This window comes from Streptopelia decaocto (assembly GCF_964273445.1).
Source record: "Streptopelia decaocto genome assembly, chromosome: 13".
Classification (NCBI taxonomy): Eukaryota; Metazoa; Chordata; class Aves; order Columbiformes; family Columbidae; genus Streptopelia; species Streptopelia decaocto.
In genome coordinates, this window is record NC_138668.1 from 15,170,525 (window position 1) to 15,194,372 (window position 23,848).

The following is a 23,848-nucleotide window of genomic DNA, read 5'->3' on the forward strand; positions in this document are numbered from 1 at the left end:
ACCCATGGTCTGTGGAGCCCTGAGCACTCGTGCTCTGCCCTGCACGGCCTCTCTTATTCGTTCTCTTGCCTAGAATTTGCCTAAATGCAGGTTAAAAATTTTGTATTGCATTGTCCAGAAAATAGTATAGATTTCTTCTTTTCGGTCATACCAAGTGTTATATGTCAAGGACCTGCATTATTTCTCTAGAAGGCAGATAATCGGATCAGTAAGCAGAGCGGAACTGCCCTTTCACTGTCTATGTACCAGGTTAAACACTAGAAAGAAGCACTAAGCACGGTCAATAGGCAAAAAAAACCCCAACCCTCACTCAAATGGTCACTAAACCTACTGGGGAGTGATTGGGAAGTGCAGGTGCCTTTCTGCTGGATTTTCTTTGAATAGTAGGAGGCTTTTTATTTTTAGAGGTGGAGATGGAAAAAATTATCCTATGGATAAACAGGATCTCCAAAGGGTTTTCACATCTTCATGCATTACAAATGTATTTCAACCTATATCGAAAACTATCCAGCTGCAATAGCACAAAGCTGCCCTGCAGAAACCTGCAAAGCTCTTTGTCCAGAGTTTAAGCAGAATGTGAAAACCTTGCGTCATCCCCGAATAATACATTTCAAAGCTGATGAAACATATGTCATCATTTGCATACATCTCGAGTAGAAATAATTGCGATTTGGCAATTCTCTTTTCGTTACCTTAGATGAGAACTGAAAATGATAATGGTTGGCTGTCCTAAATGGGTGTAGCTTCATTTGGGTAAAGCAGTGAACCTGCCTGACCCTGCAGCTTTTCTGAAATGCCATCATCTGCTTTTCGAGCAGCACTGGCCTGTGCTGAGGCAGAACGCAGAACATCCTACGTTTCTTCAGATTAATTGGATTAAGCTAGATGGGAAATTGTGTAACACTACGCAGTGGGCATTTAGCATCCCTAAGACTTCAAGCTTCAAAGAGCAGTTCAGGCTCCCTACCTGGGCTTGTTTATTGCTTTGAACATGCAGACGTACTTTTATGATTCATAATCATCCATAAAGACATTCAACTGTTATTTAAAATGCTCTGTTGGGAAGGCTCAGTAGTTATTAATTAATAATGCATCAGTAAAGCAACAGAAAGGTGGGTAAAGATGCAGTTAGAAGTATTGGCTGGGTCTCTGCTGGCTTCAAAATGGTGTTTATGTCTCGTTTCCCCAGGGTTTGCTCCTCGGTGTGCGATGACTCTGGGTTCTGCTCCTCATACTCCAGACACTTTATTGAGAAAATACCGACTGGTGCATGAATGTGTCCATAATTAAAAGTACAGCAGAATGTGTGTTAGGATGCTGGTGTGGGTTAAGAGGTATAAACAGGCTCTTAACATGATTTCAGTGCCAGAAACCTGTCAGGGACTCGTGAGAAGAGAACACAACAAAACTCAGGAGTATCTTTGAAATGCAGAAAACGTAAGGCTAAGTAGACAAAGGGGGGAAAATCCTGCTGTTGTATATTGCTGAAGAGAATTAGCAATTGAAGTGTGTGCTTTAATTAATGAGGTTCATCGACGGCAGTGTCTCCACTTTAGCACAGCGCCGGTGAGGATCAGCATGGAGAAGGTCGGAGTAAAACCGGTGTAAGTGGGGTTGTAGCCGGACGGCTGAACGCGGCTGCTTTGGAAGGGAAAGGACGAACTGTCCGGAGATTTCCTGCACCCACTGCTGGCTCATTTAGCAATATTTTGTTAGCATTTTACTTTCATGCTGATTACCACATTTGCAATGCGTCCTATTTTTGTGTGGTAATTGGTGATCTGGAAAACTGACTTGGTGTGCAAGATTTAATATTAGTTGCTGCTATCATGCTGACAATGAATTAGCTTTTTGGACTCTATCATATGTTCTCAGCAGGCACATGTGTAATTAAAATGAGCACACGTTGGGTTTCATATTAACGCTCAAATCACCTTTGGCAAAAGGTCTCTGTGTTCTTTTGGGATTATGTAATTATAGTGTCAGGTGTAATTGTTATTTTTAAATACTTTTTGATTCACCGTAACATTAACCCTTTCCATACTAGTTGACTTTTGGATTTGGAGGGTGATTTGCCAGCAAACAGGCATTCTAGTGTAGATGTCTTCAGCTCTACAACAGTTTTCCTGTTGAATTATAAGCATTTGGTGTCACAGACATTAAATTAGTAAAGAGTCATTCCAGATATTTAAAAAAGATGGTGCTTACTGTGACAGGAAGATCAGGATCGTAAGCAAACGGCTTTTTCTTTTTACTTTATCTATTCTAAAGTAATATTCTGAAGTATTCTAAAATATTTCCTTCTGAGGACGTGTCTTGCTGTCCTGCCTTAGAGGTCTGTTTTCTCGGAGTTTCTTCTTTTAACATTGAACTTTGCTGGTGATGTGAAAAACTTCTTCCAGCTGATGATAAGCAGCACCAGTAAATTGAATGTAAATGTAAAAAGGGATTGTTTAACACGAATAAACTAGAATAGTTGAACGGTAACCTGGAAATAGTTTGTGTGGGAAATATAACGCTTTCCTCCTAGCCTTGAGAATGATGCGGTATTTTCAGTGATATTGGCGCAGTCGTTGGCAGGCGGTGCGGTCACAGCCGCGGTTGGTTTATGGACCAGCGGCACCGGGGGTGCTGGAGGAAACGCAGGTTGGCGTCTGTTGTAGCATTTGGCTTTTAGGTGGTCCTGCGAGGGGCAGGGGCGGACTTGGATGATCCCAACTCAAGATATTCTATGATCCTATTGTGTGCAAAAAAGACTTTTTGTCAGCTCTAGAAGTACGTACTCAAACTGATGAGATATGAAGACAGTTCAACTACATGTTTTAGAGACAGGTTACAGCAAAACCAGCTGAGTGGTGGAAGGAGTTATGGGCAGAATCTGCTAAGGAATCACAACTTGGAGTGAAAAATAAGTTGTTATACCACTGAAAACTCTTCTAGGCGTCCTCAATAGGCTACTTTGGCTCATAGTTTTGACAATATTAATCGGTTCCACATCTTCCAGCACTTCAGGGCAGTGTGGCAGCACCCAGCTGCTCAGAGATGGAGGGACAAGGAGAAGGATCCTCAGAAATGATTCGGTTTCAGTGGGAGGCAGGTGGTGGTTCTGCCCTGTCGCTCCGACCGGAGGAAGGGAGGGAGTGGTGTGTGTGCATGAACAGTTTGCCTTCTAGCAATACTGTCTTTGGAACTAATATGAAGAGACTTTTCATCATTCTTTTAGTGTCAAAATAAAGATATTGGAAAAGAAATGATATTGGAAGGAAATTGCAGCGTGGTTGTGTTTGATTCTTTTAGCTAGAGGAGGGGATTGCTAAGGAAGCTCCAAGTTAATCTGCATTTATATAGATCAAGAATTGTTCAGAGCTGGAACATGAGTGAACTGCTCAGAATTTGGCTCAGACATGCTAATTCTCTTTTGATACTAATTTTACACTGTGGATTCTCCATTGATTTCATATGGATGACTCCTGCTGCATAGCAGGGGATGGACTGAAATGAATTCAGCAGATGAATTATGTTGCTGCTACTCATTAACTCCTTGCCTTAAAAAGTAATATCTATCCTTAGCTACAATTAAAAATAATCTTGGGGGGGGGGTTTAACTTTTAAGCTTTGAGAAGGGTGAATTCCTGGTAGTCCCCAGCTGCACAGAAGTGTTTGCAGCAGCTGTTGGAGACCGGTGATGGTTCCTGTGCCCCGCTGGCAGGATTTCACACACAGAACCCCAGAATGTCAGGGGTTGAAGGGCCCTGGAAAGCTCATCCAGTGCAACCCCCATGGAGCAGGAACACCCAGATGAGGTTCCACAGGAAGGTGTCCAGGCGGGTTGCAATGTCTGCACAGAAGGAGACTCCACAACCCCCCTGGGCAGCCTGGGCCAGGCTCTGCCACCCTCACCGGGAAGAACTTTCTTCTCATATTTGTGGAACCTCCTGTGTTCCAGTTTGAACCCATTGCCCCTTGTCCTGTCACTGGTTGTCACCAAGAAGAGCCTGGCTCCATCCTTGTGATGTGATACCTCGCTGTCCCTCGATCCTGCCCTGGCACATACTCAAGTGTGGAACCACTTCTGCAGCAAACCTGTTGGGGCTTTTTCCCTGTCTCTCTTCCTCTCTCCACCTCCTCATCCTCCTCTTCCTGAGGATGCTCCGTCACAGTGTGAACTGTGGGAAGAGCCGGCATCACCTACCCCGCACACAGATGTAGTCGCTATTACGCAGATGTAGTAGCTATCACGCCGATGTAGTAGCGGTTACATAGATGTAGTAGCTATCACATGGATGTAGTAGCTATTGCGCACATGTAGGAGCTGTTACATACATGTAGTAGCTATCACGTGAATATAGTAGCTTTCACACAGATGTAGTAGGTATCATGGGGATGTAGTAGCTATCACGCAGATGTAGTAGCTGTTACAAAGTTGTAGTAACTATCACACAGATGTAGTAGCTATTGCAGATGTAGTGGGTATCACACGGATGTAGTAGCTCTCGCATGGATGTAGTAGCTGTTACATAGTTATAGTAGCTATTACATAGATGTAGTAGCTGTCACATGGATGTAGTAGCTGTCGTGCAGATGCAGTAGCTATCATGTGGATGTAGTAGCTGTTACATAGATGTATCTATCACACAGATGTAGTAGCTGTTACGCAGATATAGTAACTATCACATGGATGTACTACCTATTGCAGATGTAGGTATCAACGGATGTACTAGCTCTCGCACGAATGTAGTAGCTATCACATGGGTATAGTAGCAGTTACACAGATGTAGCTATCACATGGATGTAGTAGCTCTCACACAGATGTAGTAGCTGTCACGTGGACGTAGTAGCTCTCGTGGAGGTAGTAGGTACCCCTTGGCTGCTCAGTGTCTGAGGGCCGCGGAGCGCTTGCTCCTGGGTGCAGGACCGTGCTGTTAATGGCAAGCTTGAACCAGCCCACGGCCAGGCAGCCTTTATGCTCTGCCAGCATTTCTCATTTTCCCTGGTCTCTTTTTTAAATAAACATGTCATTTTACAATCTGTGAGGTGTTTCTTGTGTTTCACACTTTTTCATCTCCTAAATGAGTTTTGCTTAGCAGTTTTGCTGCCAGTTGTTGATTTTTCTGTCCTGCTCTACCATAAAAGCCAAGTTGTGAATGAATTTGTTTAGTTTGGAGCTTTTTAGAGGAGGAGAAACTGAATTACATCCGAGCACAAGCTTCTTTTTTTAATTTTTAAGCCTTCCCTTGCGATAGGAGTGGTCAAATAGCCTCTGTATGTGTGAGCAGGTGGCAGGAAAAAAACAATTATATTGGAAGCCAATGTGACTGAATTACATCTAGAGCTTCAAAGCATTTTTTAGCACTCGCTTTACCTAATTACAATGCAGAACTACTTGGCTGCGTGCCCTGTGTGCTGCACCATTAAGTTATTCCTAGAGATCCACGCTCATACCTCATGCTCGCTTCTGCCAAACCCAGGTTCAGCACGGGGATAAGCTGAGCTCAAGCAGAGCTGCCCTGAGCCCAGGTCCTGCTCAGATACAGTGTGGGGATAAGCTGAGCTCAAGCGGAGCTGCCCTGAGCCTGGGTCCTGCTCAGATACAGTGGGGGAATAAGCTGAGCTCAAGCAGAGCTGCCCTGAGCCCGGGTCCTGCTCAGATGCAGTGTGGGGATAAGCTGAGCTCAAGCGGAGCTGCCCTGAGCCTGGGTCCTGCTCAGATACAGTGGGGGAATAAGCTGAGCTCAAGCAGGGCTGCCCTGAGCCCGGGTCCTGCTCAGATACAGTGGGGGGATAAGCTGAGCTCAAGCAGAGCTGCTCTGGGGCTGGGGCAACGTTGAGTGCCTCCGAGAGCTGAGAATGGGGAGGCGGACCCGGAGGAGCAGAGCTAAAATAATTCTAGAAACAATATCCGTTATTATTTTTGTCCATAAAAGGTCAGCATTTTTTTTTCACTTGTAAACATTGCACAGATATTAATCTTGTGCAGTTTAGAGTGGGCTCTTCCTGTTTAAGCAGCTCCTGGACATCCAAGGGCATCATAGCCTTGTTAAAACCTGAGAGCAATCTATAGCTCTGGTTTATGAATTATGGTATTGTTGCAAGAATGTATTTCACATACAAATTCCCCCCAGATGCTTTTAGCAGCAACCAGTAACTTATTTAGTCAATAAAATGACATTTCCTGCGCATTGGGTTTTTTTAACGACAAATCTGAAATGTCTAGTGAAATACAGAAAAATCACTTTATTTTGCTTTTGTTGAACATTTTCCTTTACCAGCAATTTGATTTTCCTTTGTTTTTCTCTAGTGGTATGTTAATGGGATCTTTTTATACTGTGATGGAGTAATAGAGTGGAAGTCCTTTATTTTAGCAACAAGATTACTCTGTTTCTTTCTGTGCTTTGCCCATAAATGTAAGTGTGAATATACATCCTTGTGAAAACCAATTCAAATAATTTTCATGAGAACATTTAAAATATTCAGGCTCAGTTTAACGAGTAGTAATTTCTCCCTTGCTAGCAAAAAACATTGTATTAGGAATTGTTTTTCCCGTTGGTTCAAAGGGATGGGTCTGTACCCACTCGCTAAGGCTTTCAGTCCTGTTACTCTTACAAGGGATGTTTCTAAGTAACTGGTATTCAGGTGTTAATTGGGGAGTTAAAATTATGTCTTCAGCTTCTGCTGTGTATTTATTTATAAGTGAAAGAGATTTTAATGTCTAACTTCTCTCTTTGTGGCGAGCTGGCTGTAGAGACGGCTGGGGATGCTGCCCGGGTGCTGGGTGTGCTGGGGCAGCTCGCAGGGCCGGGCTGGGACTGAGTCGCAGAGTCATAGAGCGATTTGGTTGGAGAGACCCTCAGGATCATCAAATCCAACCACAACCCACCCCTGGCACTGCCCCATGTCCTGAGAACCTCATGTCCGTCTGTCCAGCCCTCCAGCGATGGTGACTCCAGCACTGCCCTGGGCAGCCTGTTCCAATGCCCCACAGCCCTTTGGGGAAGAAATTGTTCCCCACATCCAACCTCAGCCTCCCCTGGCGCAACTTGAGGCCGTTTCCTCTGCTCCTGGCGCTTGTTCCTGGGGAGCAGAGCCCGACCCCCCTGGCTCCAAGCTCCTTTCAGGCAGTTCAGAGATATTAGAAGGGGGGTGGTTAGTAGATCGAGAGAGGTTCTCCTGCCCCTCTCCTCTGCCCTGGTGAGACCCCATCTAGAATATTGTGTCCCGTTCTGGGCCCCTCAGTTCCAGCAGGACAGGGAACTGCTGGAGAGAGTCCAGTGCAGGGCAACAAAGATGCTGAAGGGAGTGGAGCATCTCCCTCATGAAGAAAGGCTGAGGGAGCTGGGGCTCTTTAGCTTGGAGAAGAGGAGACTGAGAGGTGACCTTATTAATGTTTATAAATATATAAAGGGTGAGTGCCACAAGGATGGAGCCAGGCTCTTCTCGGTGGCAAACATGGTAGGACAAGGGGTAATGGGATCAAGCTGGAACACAAGAGGTTCCACTTAAATTTCAGAAGAAAGTTCTTCTCAGTGAGGGTGGCAGAGCACTGGAACAGGCTGCCCAGGGGGGTTGTGGAGTCTCTTTCTCTGGAGACATTCAAAACCCACCTGGACATGTTCCTGTGTGACCTCACCTGGGCGTTCCTGCTCCAGCAGGGGGATTGGACTAGATGAGCTTTTGAGGTCCCTTCCAATCCCAGACATACCTGTGATACTTGATCAGAAGGTCTCCCCTCAGCTCCTGTTCTCCAGCTGAACCCCCCACGTCCCTCAGCTGCTCCGGTCACACTTGTGCTCCAGCCCCTCACCAGCTCCATCCCATTTTGGGGCTGGCTCGGCCCGTTCCGGGGCCGTTTGTGTTCCCTGCAGCCCGGAGCGGGCTGGGAAGCGGGGGGGGCGTTTGGCAGCTGTCGTGCGAATGGAGGTTTCACTCACACAGAACCAATCACAATGACGCATGGAATTCAAGATACGATTTTCAAGGCGCCCTAATTGGATTAGAGGGATTGTATTAAAGATATGTTGGCTATGAAATGTTTAGAGGATTAATGCCCGATGATTTTCTTCTTAAACCATTTTTACTAATCCCTCTTGATCAGAAGCAGCTTCTGGAAAGTGTTCCAGCCAGGCAGGAGAGCTGGGCCCCACCATTCCCTTCTCCAGGAGCAGAGACGTAGGTCGTAAGGTGCAGAGCACAGGCCAAAATTCTCCATTTTTATTAGATCCGGGGTACTTACTGTCACTAGTGCTTGTGGATTTTTTTCTAAAAATGTGCATATTTATTTCCTGAACATTTTTCGTGTTAATGAGCAATATTTCAGTATAAGGGTGGCCTTCGCAAGAATTGACATCCATCTGTTTCTCCTGTGTTTTGACCTGTCCATATACATTAAAATCTAGATTAAGTAGTGCCATGTTATTTATTATTCAAACTTCATGGTAACTTAACATACCGTATGAATAATGTTTTGAAGTCTGCTAAAGGAACCAATGCTAATTGCTTACAGTGGAGTATATTTGCTGTTGGAAATGTCACAATATAATTATGTTGCATTCCTCTGACGAGTCATACAGTAAGAGAAGGTTGGTCCTCTTTGTTGTGCGTTGGGCGAAGTTATTCACACTCATTCTTTAAGCAGCACACACAGTAGCAACCTTTCTTGAAGTGCAAGAGTTGATCAGTGGTAAAATAATTCATGTGTTACTATTCAGATGGACAAATGAGAAGCATTTCATATAAGGGGGCATGAGGTAGGCGAGAGAAGGTTATGTACTTCTTTAGGGATTTAAATCACACATAATTAGCTCATTTAATGTACACAATACAGAGAAAAGTAAACCGATCATATAGATGAATGCCAATATTACGTGAAGGCACAGGGTATTTGACAATAATTACGTGTCAGCACGCATGCTGAAAAACGTATCTTCTGAATGCAGAAACTGGGAAGGTAGTTCTTTAGGTGTGGCATTTTAGTTTAAATATTTCAATTCCAAATATTTTTTAACTAACCTACCAGTGCGTGCAGTGTGCATATACACACACAAGGCATATATGTAGTCATGGTACATAGACACATGAATCTGATGTCTCACGCGCCTTTTCTTGCCGCAGCGCGAGATTCTGCAAAGCGTTCAGCTGCGTCCCAGCCCTGCGGCTTTTCAAATCCACTAAGCTCAGCTCAAAGGGAAGCAAAGCCTGACAGCTTTGGAATGAATCTGCTCAGACATGTGCTGTTTCTCTTTTCTCTCTCTTCTGACTCCATAGTAAAATTCCTGTTAATTTCGCTTGCAGAGCAACTAGTGTCAGCTGAAACATAAGGCTAAACTTGTACAGTTTACAACATGCAGACACAAGGCAGAGGTTTGCAAGTTTATTTTTGCTTTTGCTAGTGTCAGTCTTTATTCTTGGTGCCTAACTAGACCTTTTCGAACTCGCTCTGCAAAACACCTGTGAAAGTCTTGACGTTTTCAGTCTGTTGCCAACATTATGCTCGTAATTACCTCGGGCACAGAATAAAGGCAGACTCTCTCCTTCCAGTTCTGCATTCAAAAAATAGGAGACAGATGTAATGGGAATCTCAAAGGGAGGATTAACTTTGAGTCAGCAGACCAGATCCTCATATGGTATAAATTAACTTGGTCCTGGCCTTACACCAACTGATTATCATGATTAACTGTTCATTTCTTAAGAATATCTGGGGAAAAATACTTTACGTAGGACTTGAAAGATGACAGCACGGTAAAACAGAATGGGAAGATACTGATCAGGCAGGTAACAAACACGCTTTTATCTACCTATTCATTTTTTGGTAGTCTCAGCAGTACATAAATATCGCCTGGGGGGTTATGTGAAGTAGAGACTTATTTTAACTATGTAATTGCTTATGTTTTCACTCCGTATTGATTATTCGTGCTGTGAGCATGACAGGGAGAGATGGAGTAAAGGCTGGGGATGTGCCAGTCTCCAAACACACTGCAAAACACAAAATCAGGTGCTGGAATCATCAAAGGCTCTTTCAAATGCTGCTTTGAGGGATGAGCCTTGATGGGGCTCTGTTGCTGTTATGCTTGGAATTTGTTACCTTGATATTGTTTCTTTCTGGTTTAACGTACACTTTGGTTGCTCCGTACCAAAGTGCTCCGTACCAAAGGCTTTCAAGTTTCTGTTCCTTGGAGGATTAAACTTGCTGATGATTTGAGGCAGAAGAGGAAGTCTGAACTGAAATAAGGATGTTTTCTGTTCTCTCGTCCTGCCCAAGAGCTGTGAGCCCCTCTCAGCAGGTCGGTGCAGAGAAGAGCTGGCTCCAAAGCCCAAGGCTGGTTTTGGCTGGAGTGGCGGTGAGCCTGCCATTGGTGTCCGGTGGGATGTCAGTCCATCTGCACAGGGCTGATATCCTCTGCTGTGGAGTTCAGGCCACCTACATCAGTACTCAACCGTCTACTTTCGGTGCCCTTAGGGCGAACCCCAGGACCTGGTTGCACCTGGGGCTGCTGCCACCACCCCTGTCCCCAAGCACCAGCTGTACTGTCCCAGGAGGACGCTGCTGTACACGTGGGCCACCGGCCACCACTATTGCCTGGAGAAACCGAGTCTTTCCACAGAAAGGAGCCTTGTAGCCTCTCTGGCCAATTCTTCCTCTGTTGCCGTTGCTTGAACAACTTCTGGAGAGCCCAGACAGACGGTGATTATGTTTCTGCTCTTGGGTGGTGTGAATGTCACCAGTGTCACTGATAGAGGGACAGGGGACACACAGAGCAGCCAGGGGCTCTGCAGGAAGGTTGTGCTGGTGGCCAGTGGCCCATGGTGTGCACCAGTTAAACCAGCTGCCCAGAGGAACCGGTGCCTCCCAGCGCTGCCCTGCTGGCTTTGTACAAACCGCAGTGCTCTTGGAGTGGCTGGAGCCGTGTCCAGAAAGTGCAAATAGCAGATGAGGTTTGATGAATGCTTCTGCTTGGCTTCATGTCATCAGTTTTCATGGGAGTGGTGGGATGACTTATCTCGTCTGACAAACTCCTGTTCTCATCAGTTTGGGACTGTTGAAAGGAGCATCCTTAGCAACAATCAGTGGTGGGTAAGATAGCTAAACATGTGCCTCATCTCAACCCTTTCACTATGTTTTTTCTGTCTCCCAATGCGCAGCAGGTGTCCCTGGCACTGTCACCATGGCCACAGGACCTGCCCTTGGACTCGCTGGGAGAGCATGGGGCTCCACATGCTACCAAAGCCTGCGCACCTTAGGGATAACCAGAAAAGACAGGACTGCTTGTTTTCTTGTGTCTGGAGTGTATTGTGGCACAACTGGTGCGTTAGGAGTGACTCCTGGATTCGGCGGTGAGCTGGTTGGTCTCCATGAGTTTTGACTCTGAGCTGGGGGGTCCCGCTCGGAATGGGCTCCTGGTTAGTCCTGGGAGTGAAGCTGGAAAAAGCTCTTTGATTAGAGGTTCTTAGGGATGTGCTTTAGTGCCAGAGTGAGGTTATGGTTGGACTTGATGATCTTAAGGGTCTCTTGCAACCAAAATGCTTCTATGATTCTAGAGCAGGGGTGTCAAACTCATTTTCACCGGGGCCACATCAGCCTCACAGTTGCCTTCAAAGAGCCAAATGTAATTTTAGGACTGTGTAAATGTAACTGCTCTTACCACTACTACTCACCGGCTGATGTGGCCCCGGTGAAAATGAGTTTGACACCCCTGTTCTAGAGCATTCGCTTACACTGCAAGATACCTATAAATATGGACTTTCTCTTTTTTGTGGTTTCCAAGGTTTTTACCTCCAGATGTTAAGTCTAGGGTATAAGGGGCAAGAGGAGTCAATAGTCTTTGCCAGGAATACTGGTGTCTGTTGTTGGATCTGCTTTATATTTGCTCTCTGAAGTCTGGTCTTTTCCCTCACTATAGTAAAAATAACCTGCTGCTCACTTAGAAGGCATTTTGTATTCACCCTAATAACACTGATCATGATGTACTAATTGGCTGTTAATTTATATGATAAATATTACTATTAGGAAATTCATTCTAATTCAACATTAATTAATTTACTGTTGCTTTTGAGTGTTATTTATTTATTCATGAGAGTCAGTGGGAAAAGGGAGAAAATGCTTGGCTAACACTCTGCAGCAAAACTACAAATAATTGAGATTTGTCTCCCAGGAATGCTACCGTTTTCATAATTAGAATAGTCAGAAAAGCATGCTTGTTACTGAGACTATTGGGCTGCCTAGATAAGTATCATAGTAAATTAAATTTAGTGTGTGTTGGAAGTGGAGTATAGAGGTATCTGATAATTAGTCGGTCGTTTGCAAATCATAAAGTTGTTTCAGTAACTACTGGAGGCTGCAGGACAGAGGGAGTTTTTGTTATCAATATAGCAGGCTGCTCGAATCCAAACGCTCCCTGGTGTTGTTTGGAAGTCAGTGGGTATCAATGTGCTGCTGCAGCACGAGCGTGTGCGCAGACACAAGCGGGGCGGGTTTGGAGCAGTCCTGTGTTATCCCCACTGCTTTCAAGGATTTTGTGATACTGAAGATGTCTGTCTTTGTTCTCGAGGTTCTTCTGTTCCTTTCATTTGCGATAAATCCTTCAAATCACGTGCAAAACATCCGCAGGTGGCTCTTGCAGCGCCCGTGCCGCACGGACACGGCAGAGGGACGGCAAAGCTGGCCTGGAAGTGTTTCCTCTCAAATTCCAAAACAGAAAAGTGCGGGGGTTTGGTTTTGTTTGTTTGTTTGTTTTCCTTGGGAAAAGATAAAAGCAATTCACCTTCTTATGATCCAGCTGTGAACTTGAAACACGTCTCCATGTGCCCTCGCTCTTACCTTCCTTCTTCCATGAACTTTATTTTTCTGTTCATAGGCAGGGCAAAAATCTCTCAACCCAAATCTGTAATAACAGTGAGTTTCCTTTTTCTCTGAGATTCTGTAGGGATGCAGAGCTGCTTATCAGTTCACAAACTCGCTATAGAGAAACTCCCAGTGCTGCCCCTGAATTTCTGCTGTCACCCCCTGAAACGACGAAATCAGACTCCAAACGCCTCCATCAGCAGCCAGGGCTGTGCTCAGCACGGAAAGAACAGTACTGAAATCTGTCCCTAATGTTAAATGGACTAGGCATTGAGTGCTTGTAAATTATGTCTTGCTGCTTCCTGCCTGCCTTGCATTGATTTTTGCTTATGGGTTACTTGGTCATATGAATTTACAGGGGATTATAAATTGCTTCTGTAATTCATGATAGAGTCTGAGAATGAAAAATACTGGAGGGGTTGTTGAGATAAAACATTACTACAAAAAAGTTGAATATCCACTTTTCCATAGCAGCGTGGCTTCCGAAAGTTTATCCCAAGTGCTCTGTGCTAACTCACAGATTAAAACTATGGGTAACAGCAATTTTAAGGAAATGTACAGAACATAACCAGCAACCTTTCATTATGTAAACCATAAGCATCCCCTTCAAGTCCCTGTGCATCTTCTCAGCTGATTTCACTTCTCCTACTTTGCTGAGCAAGTTAAAACCCACTAAAAGAAGCCACAGGTGTGACCAGTCATGTTAATGATCTTCATCAGGAACTTGGTTTGTTTGCTGAGCTGGAGCTCAGCCCCTCTCTGGCCTGGGCGCTGGGTGGGCTGGCAACAAAGGTGCCGATTCCCCGAGCTGCTGAACATAATTAGCTTATGCTGCTAATTAGAGGCAGAGGAGGGCAGGGTTTGGCCGTGGGTAGCACCACCTAAGATATTTTCTTTCCCTAAAGATGTCTACAAGGGCCACCATGGAAACAAATTAAGAATTTCCTAGACCAGAGGTGAAAGTTTGCATCCCGGAGTTGGGATTAATGTTGCTAAAGGTAGATTTCTTGGTTCTGGCATAGGAAAAGCTGGGTTTTTATCTAAGGATGACGAACACGTGCTGTACTGCAGGGGTGGCGTTGCCTGTGCGAGGTGTCTTTGCTGGAGGGTGCTGTGGGAAGACACAACATCCCCTCTCGAGCCTGATGGTAAACGAGGCGCTTGCTGTGATGGGTCATTGGGCCTCAACTCCAGCAAGAGTTCTGGACACATCAGATAAATGATGTGATAATTAGGCAAAGGCCTCATCAGGTCCTGACTGCTCACTGAATAAATTGCTCAGTGAAGTTTTTTGTTGTTTCTATGTAACTCCAACTACTTCTGTTACTAGGACTCACAAAAAAATGGGTTTTCTAAATGAAGGAATGTTTTGTTTTTTAGTTTTGTCACCTTGTTAACAAGGCAAAACTGGTTTTGCTCTCATGAAAATGGAAAACGTTTTCAGATGCAAGCCAAGCCTGGAAATTGTCACCTGCTGCGTTGTTCTGAGTTGTGAGCAATGGAAAAGAGGGAGTTTACGGTGGAAATCTGAGTTGGGCAACTAGAAACCAATGGACTGATATACAAAAAATAATCTGGCTCACAAAATTCATTAAAAGATTTCTAGAGAAGTCTTATGACCTCATTAATTACCAATAGAAGTAAAAGATTAGCAGCTTGGCTCTGAGTTGTATTGGTGGATGTCTGAGTGTAATGTGGCACCACAACAAATGCGAAAGTGATTGCACTGTGTTTATTATTGTGGCATTTAGTAATACTGCAATAGCTGCAGATTAAACTTTTAGTTATGACCATTGATTTGTCTGAGCTCTAGAAGGTACAAGTTGACATAGCACTAGATTCCGCTGTTACCTGTAAAAGCAGGGGTGGTTTTGGTGCCAGCACCCGGGGATGTCGGGCCTGTTGCGCTGCCGGCAGGAAGCCACAAGGGCAGCTTTTACTTTTCTCAGTAAGTTTGTGACAGGCGTTTGGTCACAGAGCAAAATACCACATTTCATTTTCAGTGTGGGATAGCAAAATAAATACGCTTTGATACAGGGGTTTGTTATGAGTTGAGCAAGCGCTGCCACTTCTGTTGAGGTCCCATGTGACTGTCCCTTTGAAGCAAGGCAGGAGGAGAAATCCCTCCAATATCCCTTGTTTCCATTGCATAATGAAATGGCCAACTTTGAGGAAGTTTAACACAAGTCCTGCTGCTGTTTAATGTGTGCTGGATGGTTGCAGAAAGGACTCTGTTCACTCTCCCCATGTACAAAGCGCTTGCCAAGGGTAGACCTGTGCTCCCCGGATGGAGGTGTAATGTCATAATCTTCAGGGCTTTTGTTTCACCTTGTTTTAATATGATGGGCTTGTCATTACATTTTATGAAACAGTGATCTGCGGAAGTTACCCAAGCAAAAGGGAAATCCTTAAACACATAGGGAAGTTCACTCAACAGGCCGTGCCCACGCTAAGGGCGTTTGAAAACTGGGGGTGAGTCTGGCCTGGGCAAGCTCAGAGAAGGTGAGATGGGGGGCAGCTTCAGTCCCACTGAGACTTCCCTGGGGAAGGAGCAGGAGGAGGAGATGGGAATTCTCCTGGGGTGGCTCGACTCATTTTTGTTGTCAGGGCAGCGATGGCACGTGAGGTGACAAGTGCCAGCCAAGGCTGAGCAGAGGGAGCTGCCCGTGGCCCCTCTGTACAGGGGGAGAGGAGGAGAAAAGGGGCCGGAGGTGACAAGGGCTGTCTGGGAGCAGGGAGAGAAAGGTGATTGTGGCAATTGGTTTTGTTGGACTGAATTGACCGGGGGTAGAAGCCAATCGAATTAGCACCTAAGCGAGCTCTGGTGCGTGTGGCAAACAGTGCGGTGATGGCCCTGAAGAAGCTGTTAAATGTGAGTGCTGCCCTAAAACCCTTTTACACTTTCGTCACTGCTGAATAGTATGATATTAAGTGAAAAAATCTGATCCATCTTCTGTGCTATTAATAACACCCAGGAGGGGACGTGCGCCTACGTGAGGGGCAAGTCCTTAATAGGGAGGCGTTAACATGATGGGCGAGACTTTTGCATTCGTTTGCATGAAACGTCTTATAGAAATGCCGTGATTAGAGCTGTTCGAATCTTGACGTAGTTTATACAGCTCTGAAGTCTTACTGTATTTTTTAGTAAGCAAATACTCAATTGAATGTTTCAGGCCAGTTTCATCTTATTTGTAAATCAGGCTGGTTCTTTATGAGTGGAGCAGTCTGCAAAATAGAGGTTGCCAGCCTAAACCAAGCAAGAACCAGTAGAGAGCAGAAGGAACAGATATTCTGACCTATGGAAAAAATACAACCTTCTTACCTTTGTGAAATTCCAGGCAGCCAAGAATAGGAACAGATTAAAGAAGCAGGTGGAAAATGGGACTATGAAAACCTGAACCTAAAAGAGAAGCAAGGAAGGAACACATGGAAAAAGAAAGAGGTTGGGGTAGGAAAATAGCAGAGAGGAAAATAAGTGACTAGAGGAATTTATTAGAGAAACCTGATGAAGTGAGGTGGCATTTCAGATGAAAATTCAGGAGGATTTTGCTCAGTAATTGCTTGATAAATGATAGTGTGGGTATTGAAAACGAGTTAGTTTAAAATAAAAGACCCACAATATGGCTATTTTAAATTCCTGTCACCTTCTACATATCATTGTAGAAAGCCACTAATTTCAGAAGAGAGGTCTCCAAAAATGTAATGATAACCACTAAAAATATTTGAGTCCATAGATGGGACATCATCAGCTTGAAATCAAAGCAGCTTAAAAGAAAAATGGGTTGTTTTAGCAATCGCAATCGCCCTTTGTTCCCGTGTCAGTTCTCTTGCAAGCCCGTTTCCTTCTCTCACAGCCCCTCTGTCCCTGATGCTGTGAAGAGCCCCAAGCACATGCAACAACCGAGCGGAGGTAAATGGCCCTAATAAACAAACCAAAAATGATGAACAATTACATTTAAGCTTTCTTCTAATCTTTTAATGCTGCTCATCCAAGTCTCATTGAGTTAGTGGTGGAGATTTTTTAAAAGAAATGCCACTTAAGTTGCTGCTGTTTAAAGTTTAGAGTGACTCATGGGGCTAGAAAATTCCCCATGGGTAGTCTGAATACAACTGGGGGTGTTAAAGTTGCTTTAATTTATGAGCAATACTGCTGCAGATAGATGGTCCTGAGGGGCTGTAGGGTGGGAAGGGTCTTATACATGGGGCAATGAATTTCTGCGCCTTTGTAGGCTCTTTAGTTCTCAATGTCTCTGTGTATTCCTGCATTTTAACCCCTCGTAAAGAGCCGTATCCCACAGACTGGGCACAGCTCTTACCCCCACAATGTTCCTGGACCTTTTGTTTTATAATTAAGACATTTTTAAAAAGAAAGCTTTGGTACTGTTTTATCAACATATGTTTCCAGTTTCCAAACCCTGGGGAAAAAAATGTCTTTCCCTCTCTTACTCTCTCTTCACACTTGGCAAATCTCTTCTTTCTGGTTCCTTGTATCAAATCAGACAGACGTGAGCACGTTCAATGTTTTGGAAGGTGCATTGGGCTTGGTGGCTGCGCTCACAGACTGGGTACAACTCATCCAGATACACTCCGTGATGCTTTTAGGAAGAACCAAAGGATCCGTGACAAGTTGAAACGGGGCTGGTTGAGCTGGGAGCTCCTCAGGACTTCACGCTGCTTTGGAACCAGAGGGTTTAATTTGCTGATAGAAAATCCACCTCGTACGCTCCCGGTTTGCTGAGGGCCTTTTCCTGAGTCCCCTTCAAATTTGCGTCAGTTAGGAAATTCTTACTCCTAATAGTATGAATATCTGCTCTGGACACCCAGAATCTGCTAATTGGCATCAACTTAACTCTAATTCACTTGGACACTTAGTTGGCTCACCAGGCTTTTGTTAGGAAGGTAGGAAAAAAAACAACCAACCAAACATTTCTGATGCTGAGGAAAAAAATACAGGTGATTAGTAGCTCCTATAAAAGAGTGTAAAACCCAATTCTGTGTTTTTTCTGGGAGTGCAGCAGAGTCACTGCTTTCAAACAAAGCAGGTTCAAGTCCTGTCCCGTCTGTGGTCCCACCTGTGGCCAGGGAGCTTTATTGCACGGGTGATTTTTGGAGGACACAGGTGTACGTTGTTTCACAGGATCTGTTTGCAGGATCCCGTGGTGGTGGTTGATGGTGGGGATGGGAACGTTCCTGGCCTGGTGGCAGGGCTGCGATCGGCTGGGTCAGCTCATGCCACGGCAACAGGGCTGGTGAAGGGACTTGAACACAAGCCCTATGGGGAGAGGCTGAGGGAGCTGGGCTTGTTTAGTCTGGAGAAGAGGAGGCTTAGAGCTGAGCTCAGCACTCTCTAGAACTACCTGAAGGGCAGTTCTAGCCAGGTGGGGATTGGGCTCTTCTCCCAGGCATCAGCAATAGGACAAGGGGCCATGGGCTTCAACTCTGCCAGGGGAAATTGAGGCTGGAGATTAGAAAGCAATTCTGTGCAGAGAGAGTGGTCAGGATTGGAATGGCTGCCCAGGGAGGTGCTGGACTCACCGGCCCTGGAGGTTTTTAAACTGAGATTGGACATGGCACTGAGCGCCATGATCTAGTGAATGGACTGGAGTTGGACCAAGGACTTGATGATCTCTGAGGGCTTTTCCAACCCAGCTGATTCTGTGATTCTGTGATTGCCAAACCTTTACACCTGGAGTGGGAAATGAGCGTTTGTGCCTGTGTTCACATGCATTTCCATTAATTAAATACGTATTTTCACTGTAATGAGAAGTTTAGAATTTTGACGTTGTCAAATGGATTTACCTTTTAGAGAAAATAAACCAGAATAACAGTGCATATCTTAGGACTCTGAAAAATTGTACCTTTGGTCAGGGGGGTGGCGAGAAGGGACTAATTAACTTTTGAGGCAATGATATTGCCTTCCATTTAAAAAATAAAAACAATTAAAACATGCAAGAGGAAAATTGTGGCAAGAGGGTTTTTTTTTTTAGCCTCGGGGCACTTCCTTTCCTTGTTCTTTCAAAATTCCAGCTTCTTCCTAAATCGTTTTTGTGGAGAAAGCTCCTTACAAGGTTGGAGCACTCAAGAGATTGTTTAACTGAAGAATGAATGTCAGTTTGGGATAGAATTGTATTTTTCTTCCATTGTGTTCAGGTGTTTGTGTTGAAGAGCTGTTACACAAACCCAAACCACTTTAAATTCCTGAGAATGTCCCTGAGCCCTTCGGTTCATCAGCACATCCTGACTTAACGTTACCCTGCGGTGTTTGCTTTAGAAAATGGACACCAGAAATTCCTCTGGTAAAATAAAAATGAACATAAATTTTAAATAGAATAGTGAGAGTCCCTCTCCTAGGCCAAGAAGTGAAGATACGCGACTGCTGCTTAAATGTTCTGGGATAGATCTGCTGCTCCAAACAGGTGCTGTCAGTGGGGATGGGCTGTGCTGATCACTGGGACAAGCGTCTCCTGATAAACGGGGGTCATTTCTGGGGAGCAGGAGACAAGCCACCCTTGGAACAGCGTTTAGAAACTTGGAGGTGACTCCTTTGAGGCTGCAAATGTGCCTGCCCGGGTAGATCTGGGTCCGACTCATGAATGGCTGGGCACTCGCCCTGTTGGCGCAGGCAGGGCTGGCGGGACGGCCACGTCCCCACGCAGGGACCATCTCCGTGGTTCTCAGTTCCCCTTAGAAACTGCTTTTGAAGCAAGAGCCGAGGTGAAATGTGTACTGCTCCCTGCACCCCTGCCCTGCGGCTGCGCTCAGAGATGTCCTGTGTTTTGTTTTCAAACAGGAAAAGCCAACAACAATGTACAGTGGGATGAGGACTCCGTAGAATACATGCCAGCCAACCCAGTCAGGATCGCTTTTGTCTTGGTTGTTCATGGCAGAGCTTCTCGGCAGCTCCAACGCATGTTTAAGGCTATTTACCATAAAGACCATTTTTATTACATTCATGTTGACAAGGTAATATATCACTGGTTATAAATTGCCTGTCTCGCCATCTGTCAGTCTGCCCATCTCTGTCATCTCCTTCATCTTTTCTTTCCCTCTGCTGCGTAGAGTGCATGTCACTTCTTGTCTCTCCATCTGTTGTATGTTTGGAGCCTCTTTTTTATTCTTTCTTGTTATTTTCTCTATGTAACAGCCTTTGTTTCTCTTTATATGTCTATGAGGATCTGTTGATGTCTGTCTGTCTGTTGTAACATTTAGTTATCAGTAACGGATAAGTCACTGCAGGCTGACAGTGGTGGCCCGCTGGATGGAGAGCTGACCCAGGGCTCCAAAAGGGAGGCAGTAACAGTCACCTCCTTTACAAGAACCCTTTGGGATCTACTGGTGATAAATAAGAACTACTTACACTGATTAGTGATTACTATAGTTGTAATAAAAAAAATTAAACAGGGGTCTCTGTCCGTTTCCAAATGAGCGTTTAGCAGAAGGTCGTGCGCCACAGTAAGTGAGGGCAAAGCAACACTCAGCAAGGCAGGGAGTAGAGCTGCTGGTTAGTAAGTGCAGGGAGGGACAGTTTGGGACAGAGTAACTTGAATATGTTACTTTTTTCTCCTGTAAAGCGATCCAACTACTTACACCGGCAAGTGCTCCAGTTTGCCAACCAGTACCCAAATGTGAGAGTCACTTCTTGGAGAATGGCGACTATCTGGGGAGGAGCGAGTCTGCTGTCCACCTACCTGCAGACCATGAGGGACTTAATGGAGATGAAGGACTGGCCGTGGGATTTCTTCATTAACCTCAGTGCTGCCGACTACCCCATCAGGTACAAAGAGTACTGTAAGAATGTACATGTTTTATTCCTAAAGGAAATTTGTGGATATGAATTCAGTGAAGGTAATGTTCTCGTCTTCCTTTTTTTAGTACTTTTTCTGCAGAGGATAATGATAGTAGAACTGACAAATAAGTTGCTAGGAGTCAATTATATCTTCAGCACCAGCCGTTGCCTGAATATCTTTATTCTGATGGCGTCAGGCAAAGAACTTCACACATCACCATGTGACAAGGCTTGTGATTTTAAGTGAAATTATGTTCTTTCTGGATTTACATAACCCAGGCCCCACAGCTGCATTCCATAAGGTTTATTACAATGTGGAAAAGTAGATAACCCCTAAAAATAATTATGATGAACAAACAAACCCAAAAAAGACCCAACCCCCCCAAAAAACAACCGTCTTTTAGGTTTTAGGCTATAAGTATTATCAAGAAGAGGGAAAGAGGAAATTCTCCTTGTGACTTCTGTTTCCATCTATGTTGAAATGAATTCATGAAAGGGGAAGTAACTTTCTTGGGTGATTTTCTGATAAGTGGTGACATCACATGCTTTGAATACTCTTAGAGAAGAGATACATTTGAAGCTTTAACTGCCTTTTGCTGATTTGCTTTCTGCAAAATCTCTCTCAAATGATGGGTCCCTTCCTGAAGCTGCTGCTCAGACAGAAATCCCCTCTGAAGTGAAAAATGAAAGAAACCATAAGCTTATGCCTTAGGAAAGATTTTGTGGGAAATGACAAAGCACTTTAGTGCTGGTGCCCATTGCATCTGATCTAAACACTTTTGGTGTCCAACAAGAAGAGACTTAACAACTTTGGTTTATTATCTGTGCTTGTAAGAGAGAATATGTAGTTCTGTAGTATATCTCTTGAGTTTTGAGAAAAAGCAGCGTGTTGTTCACTTTCCTGGAAAGAATGCTGCACTGATGATGAAAGGCAGAGAAATGCAAGACCATAAAGGGAGAGGCAGGTGATGGCACTTGGAATCAAGTAAGATGAATAATTGCTGAAGGTCTGGTATAGCTATAGACTAATTCCAGCAGATGTATGTGGGTACCCTTCTGTGGTGTTGAGTCCACCCTAAATATTGTGTAATGCGGAGGCCATGACCTGTGGCGGTTTCAACCACTCTGAGTTCCCTATGGAACAAGTTAAACCACAAAGCCAAATGGGATCAGTCGCTTATAGACGTGGCCAGGAACAATCACAGGATTTGTTGAGCAGACTGGAGTCCGTTCGGCGTTAATGGATTCTTTGTAATAGTGCCGTGGTATCTCGCAGTCGTTCAGACTCTGCACAAGTGCCGTTCGGCTGGAAAAATTCCAGGCGCCGCTCTCTTTGCGGGGGAAATTCCTGCGGGTCGAGCTCTGGGCTGCAGCGCCCGTGTCCCCGGCACAGCCGTCCGGACCAGAGCTGCTGCAAATGTGCTGCAGCAAGTACTAAAAAGCCTTGTTCAGTGCTGCCGTTTTAATGACAGCGACCTCGAGGTACTGTTAGATTTTTTTGAGTATGGAATATTACAGCTATAAACTCTGGAAAATGTTAGCTCGTCAAAGATATATATGAGTTCCTTTCATTTTCATGGTGGAGATGCTATAAATTAATATTCTTTGTAATCTTTGGAAAGGTATTACCTTGCTGCAGGCCCCTTAGAGACCTGATTGTTTTTCCAGAAAAGAGTAAATAGGCTGTTTTGAGGATTTTTCTCCTCGTTTCGGACGTCATGCCGTGATTTTTTGGATAATGGGCGAGGGGCAGTTCACGCGTCTCTCACTGGTTGGTCATATTGCAGTGGTTTTTGCTGGGTTTCCCTGCGTAAGAACATATGAATTTTGTAGATTAATAGGTTTTATCCAGAGCTGCTTCACATTAAGCTTTCTCTTCCCATCTGCCATTCCATCTGTAACACTGAAACCTTTACTACTTCTCTTCTGACAATTAAAGCTAATCCAGCCTTATAAGTCAGAAAGACACATTCAGTATTTGCGGTTAATACTATATGATGGAGCCTAAATGTGTCTGGGGAGCAGGCTGGTGTGTTCACAGGCTACCTTGCCGTTGTGAGGAGCCCTTCATCCTTCAGAAGAGCTGTCCAGAACCAGATTGTGCTATATAAAGGCAAAATATTAGAACCATTCATTTTGGGAGGGAAACAAAACCATGTAAAATAAAACACATGCAAGCCAGCTACCCTGATTATTCTTTCTCATGCCTTATTGTTTAGTTTGTGGAGTTTGTAGGTGCAGCACCCAAGCACAACAGTTGTCCTGATCCGTGCGCTCCTGGTTGTTACTGCAGCAGAAATCACTGGCAAAATCTGCCAAAATGGCCTGAGTGAAATGATGTGGTGTGTTATCCAACCGTGACTCCATTCAGCTCCGTTGGACATTCCCAACGAGCACAGGAGGGAAGAAATGGCTGGAGATGAACGCCTGGAAGTGACCCGAGCTGGGAGGTGGTGTGGCTGTCCCTCCGTTTGCTCTGAGGCTGTGAATAAAACAGGGCACGTGCACTCAGGGTTCTCAAGAAACCTCGTGTTGCAGTCATTGCATTCGTGAAGAAATGAAAGAAACCAGCACCTTCCTCCCTTTTCCTTCAGTTTTTTAATTTAGTGGCATTTGTTCAGGATTTAAAGTCGTTTCTTTTGAGAGCCTCTTTCAAAACTCTGTGGGAAAGCTATTGATGCCTTTAACCTCTTACTTTACATGGTATCTCTTTGCATTATTTATTGTCTCTGACAAACAGCATCAGGTAGTCAACCTTCTGTTCAGGGACTGAAATTTCACTCCCAACAAGGTGAACTATGGTAGAGCATCTATCGATGCTGAATGTTTAATGTGCTTTACAGGAGTCCTTGGATAATGTGGCAGGTGAAGTGTTGCACCACTTAAATTAAGAAGTTTAATGAGATCATTTAACAGTGAATGTCATGTCAGTGCTTACCTGGCCACAAAGCTGTATGAAGAATAAACGTAATGAAACATTTGAACTATTTATAATTTACAGTAAATCACGGAGCCTCAATCACCAAAGGGATCACCAAATCTAATTGCCAGCTAATGCTTGGTCTTTAATAAAGGTCAAGCAAAATTATTAGCAGGAGCTTGGGGAGTGCTTCAGAATAGCAAGAAAATAGAGTGGCTTAATGACGGAGCCAGCAATGCAGATATAACTACAGTTTCAATTATGAGCAATCAGGTGTAACAAAGGAACTTAAACCCAGGCTAACTGC

The 23,848-nt window shown here is 44.6% G+C and overlaps 1 protein-coding gene across 2 annotated transcripts in view; it reads left to right on the forward strand.

The window, feature by feature from the left end:
* Positions 1-23,848, forward strand: part of XYLT1 (xylosyltransferase 1) — a 199,549-nt gene that overhangs the window by 111,242 nt on the left and 64,459 nt on the right. For both annotated transcript variants that reach the window (XM_082064507.1, XM_082064508.1), the window contains exons 3-4: positions 19,626-19,798; positions 20,407-20,609. In XM_082064507.1, coding sequence (XP_081920633.1) covers positions 19,626-19,798; positions 20,407-20,609 — 376 coding nt within the window. The remainder of the gene's footprint in view (positions 1-19,625; positions 19,799-20,406; positions 20,610-23,848) is intronic.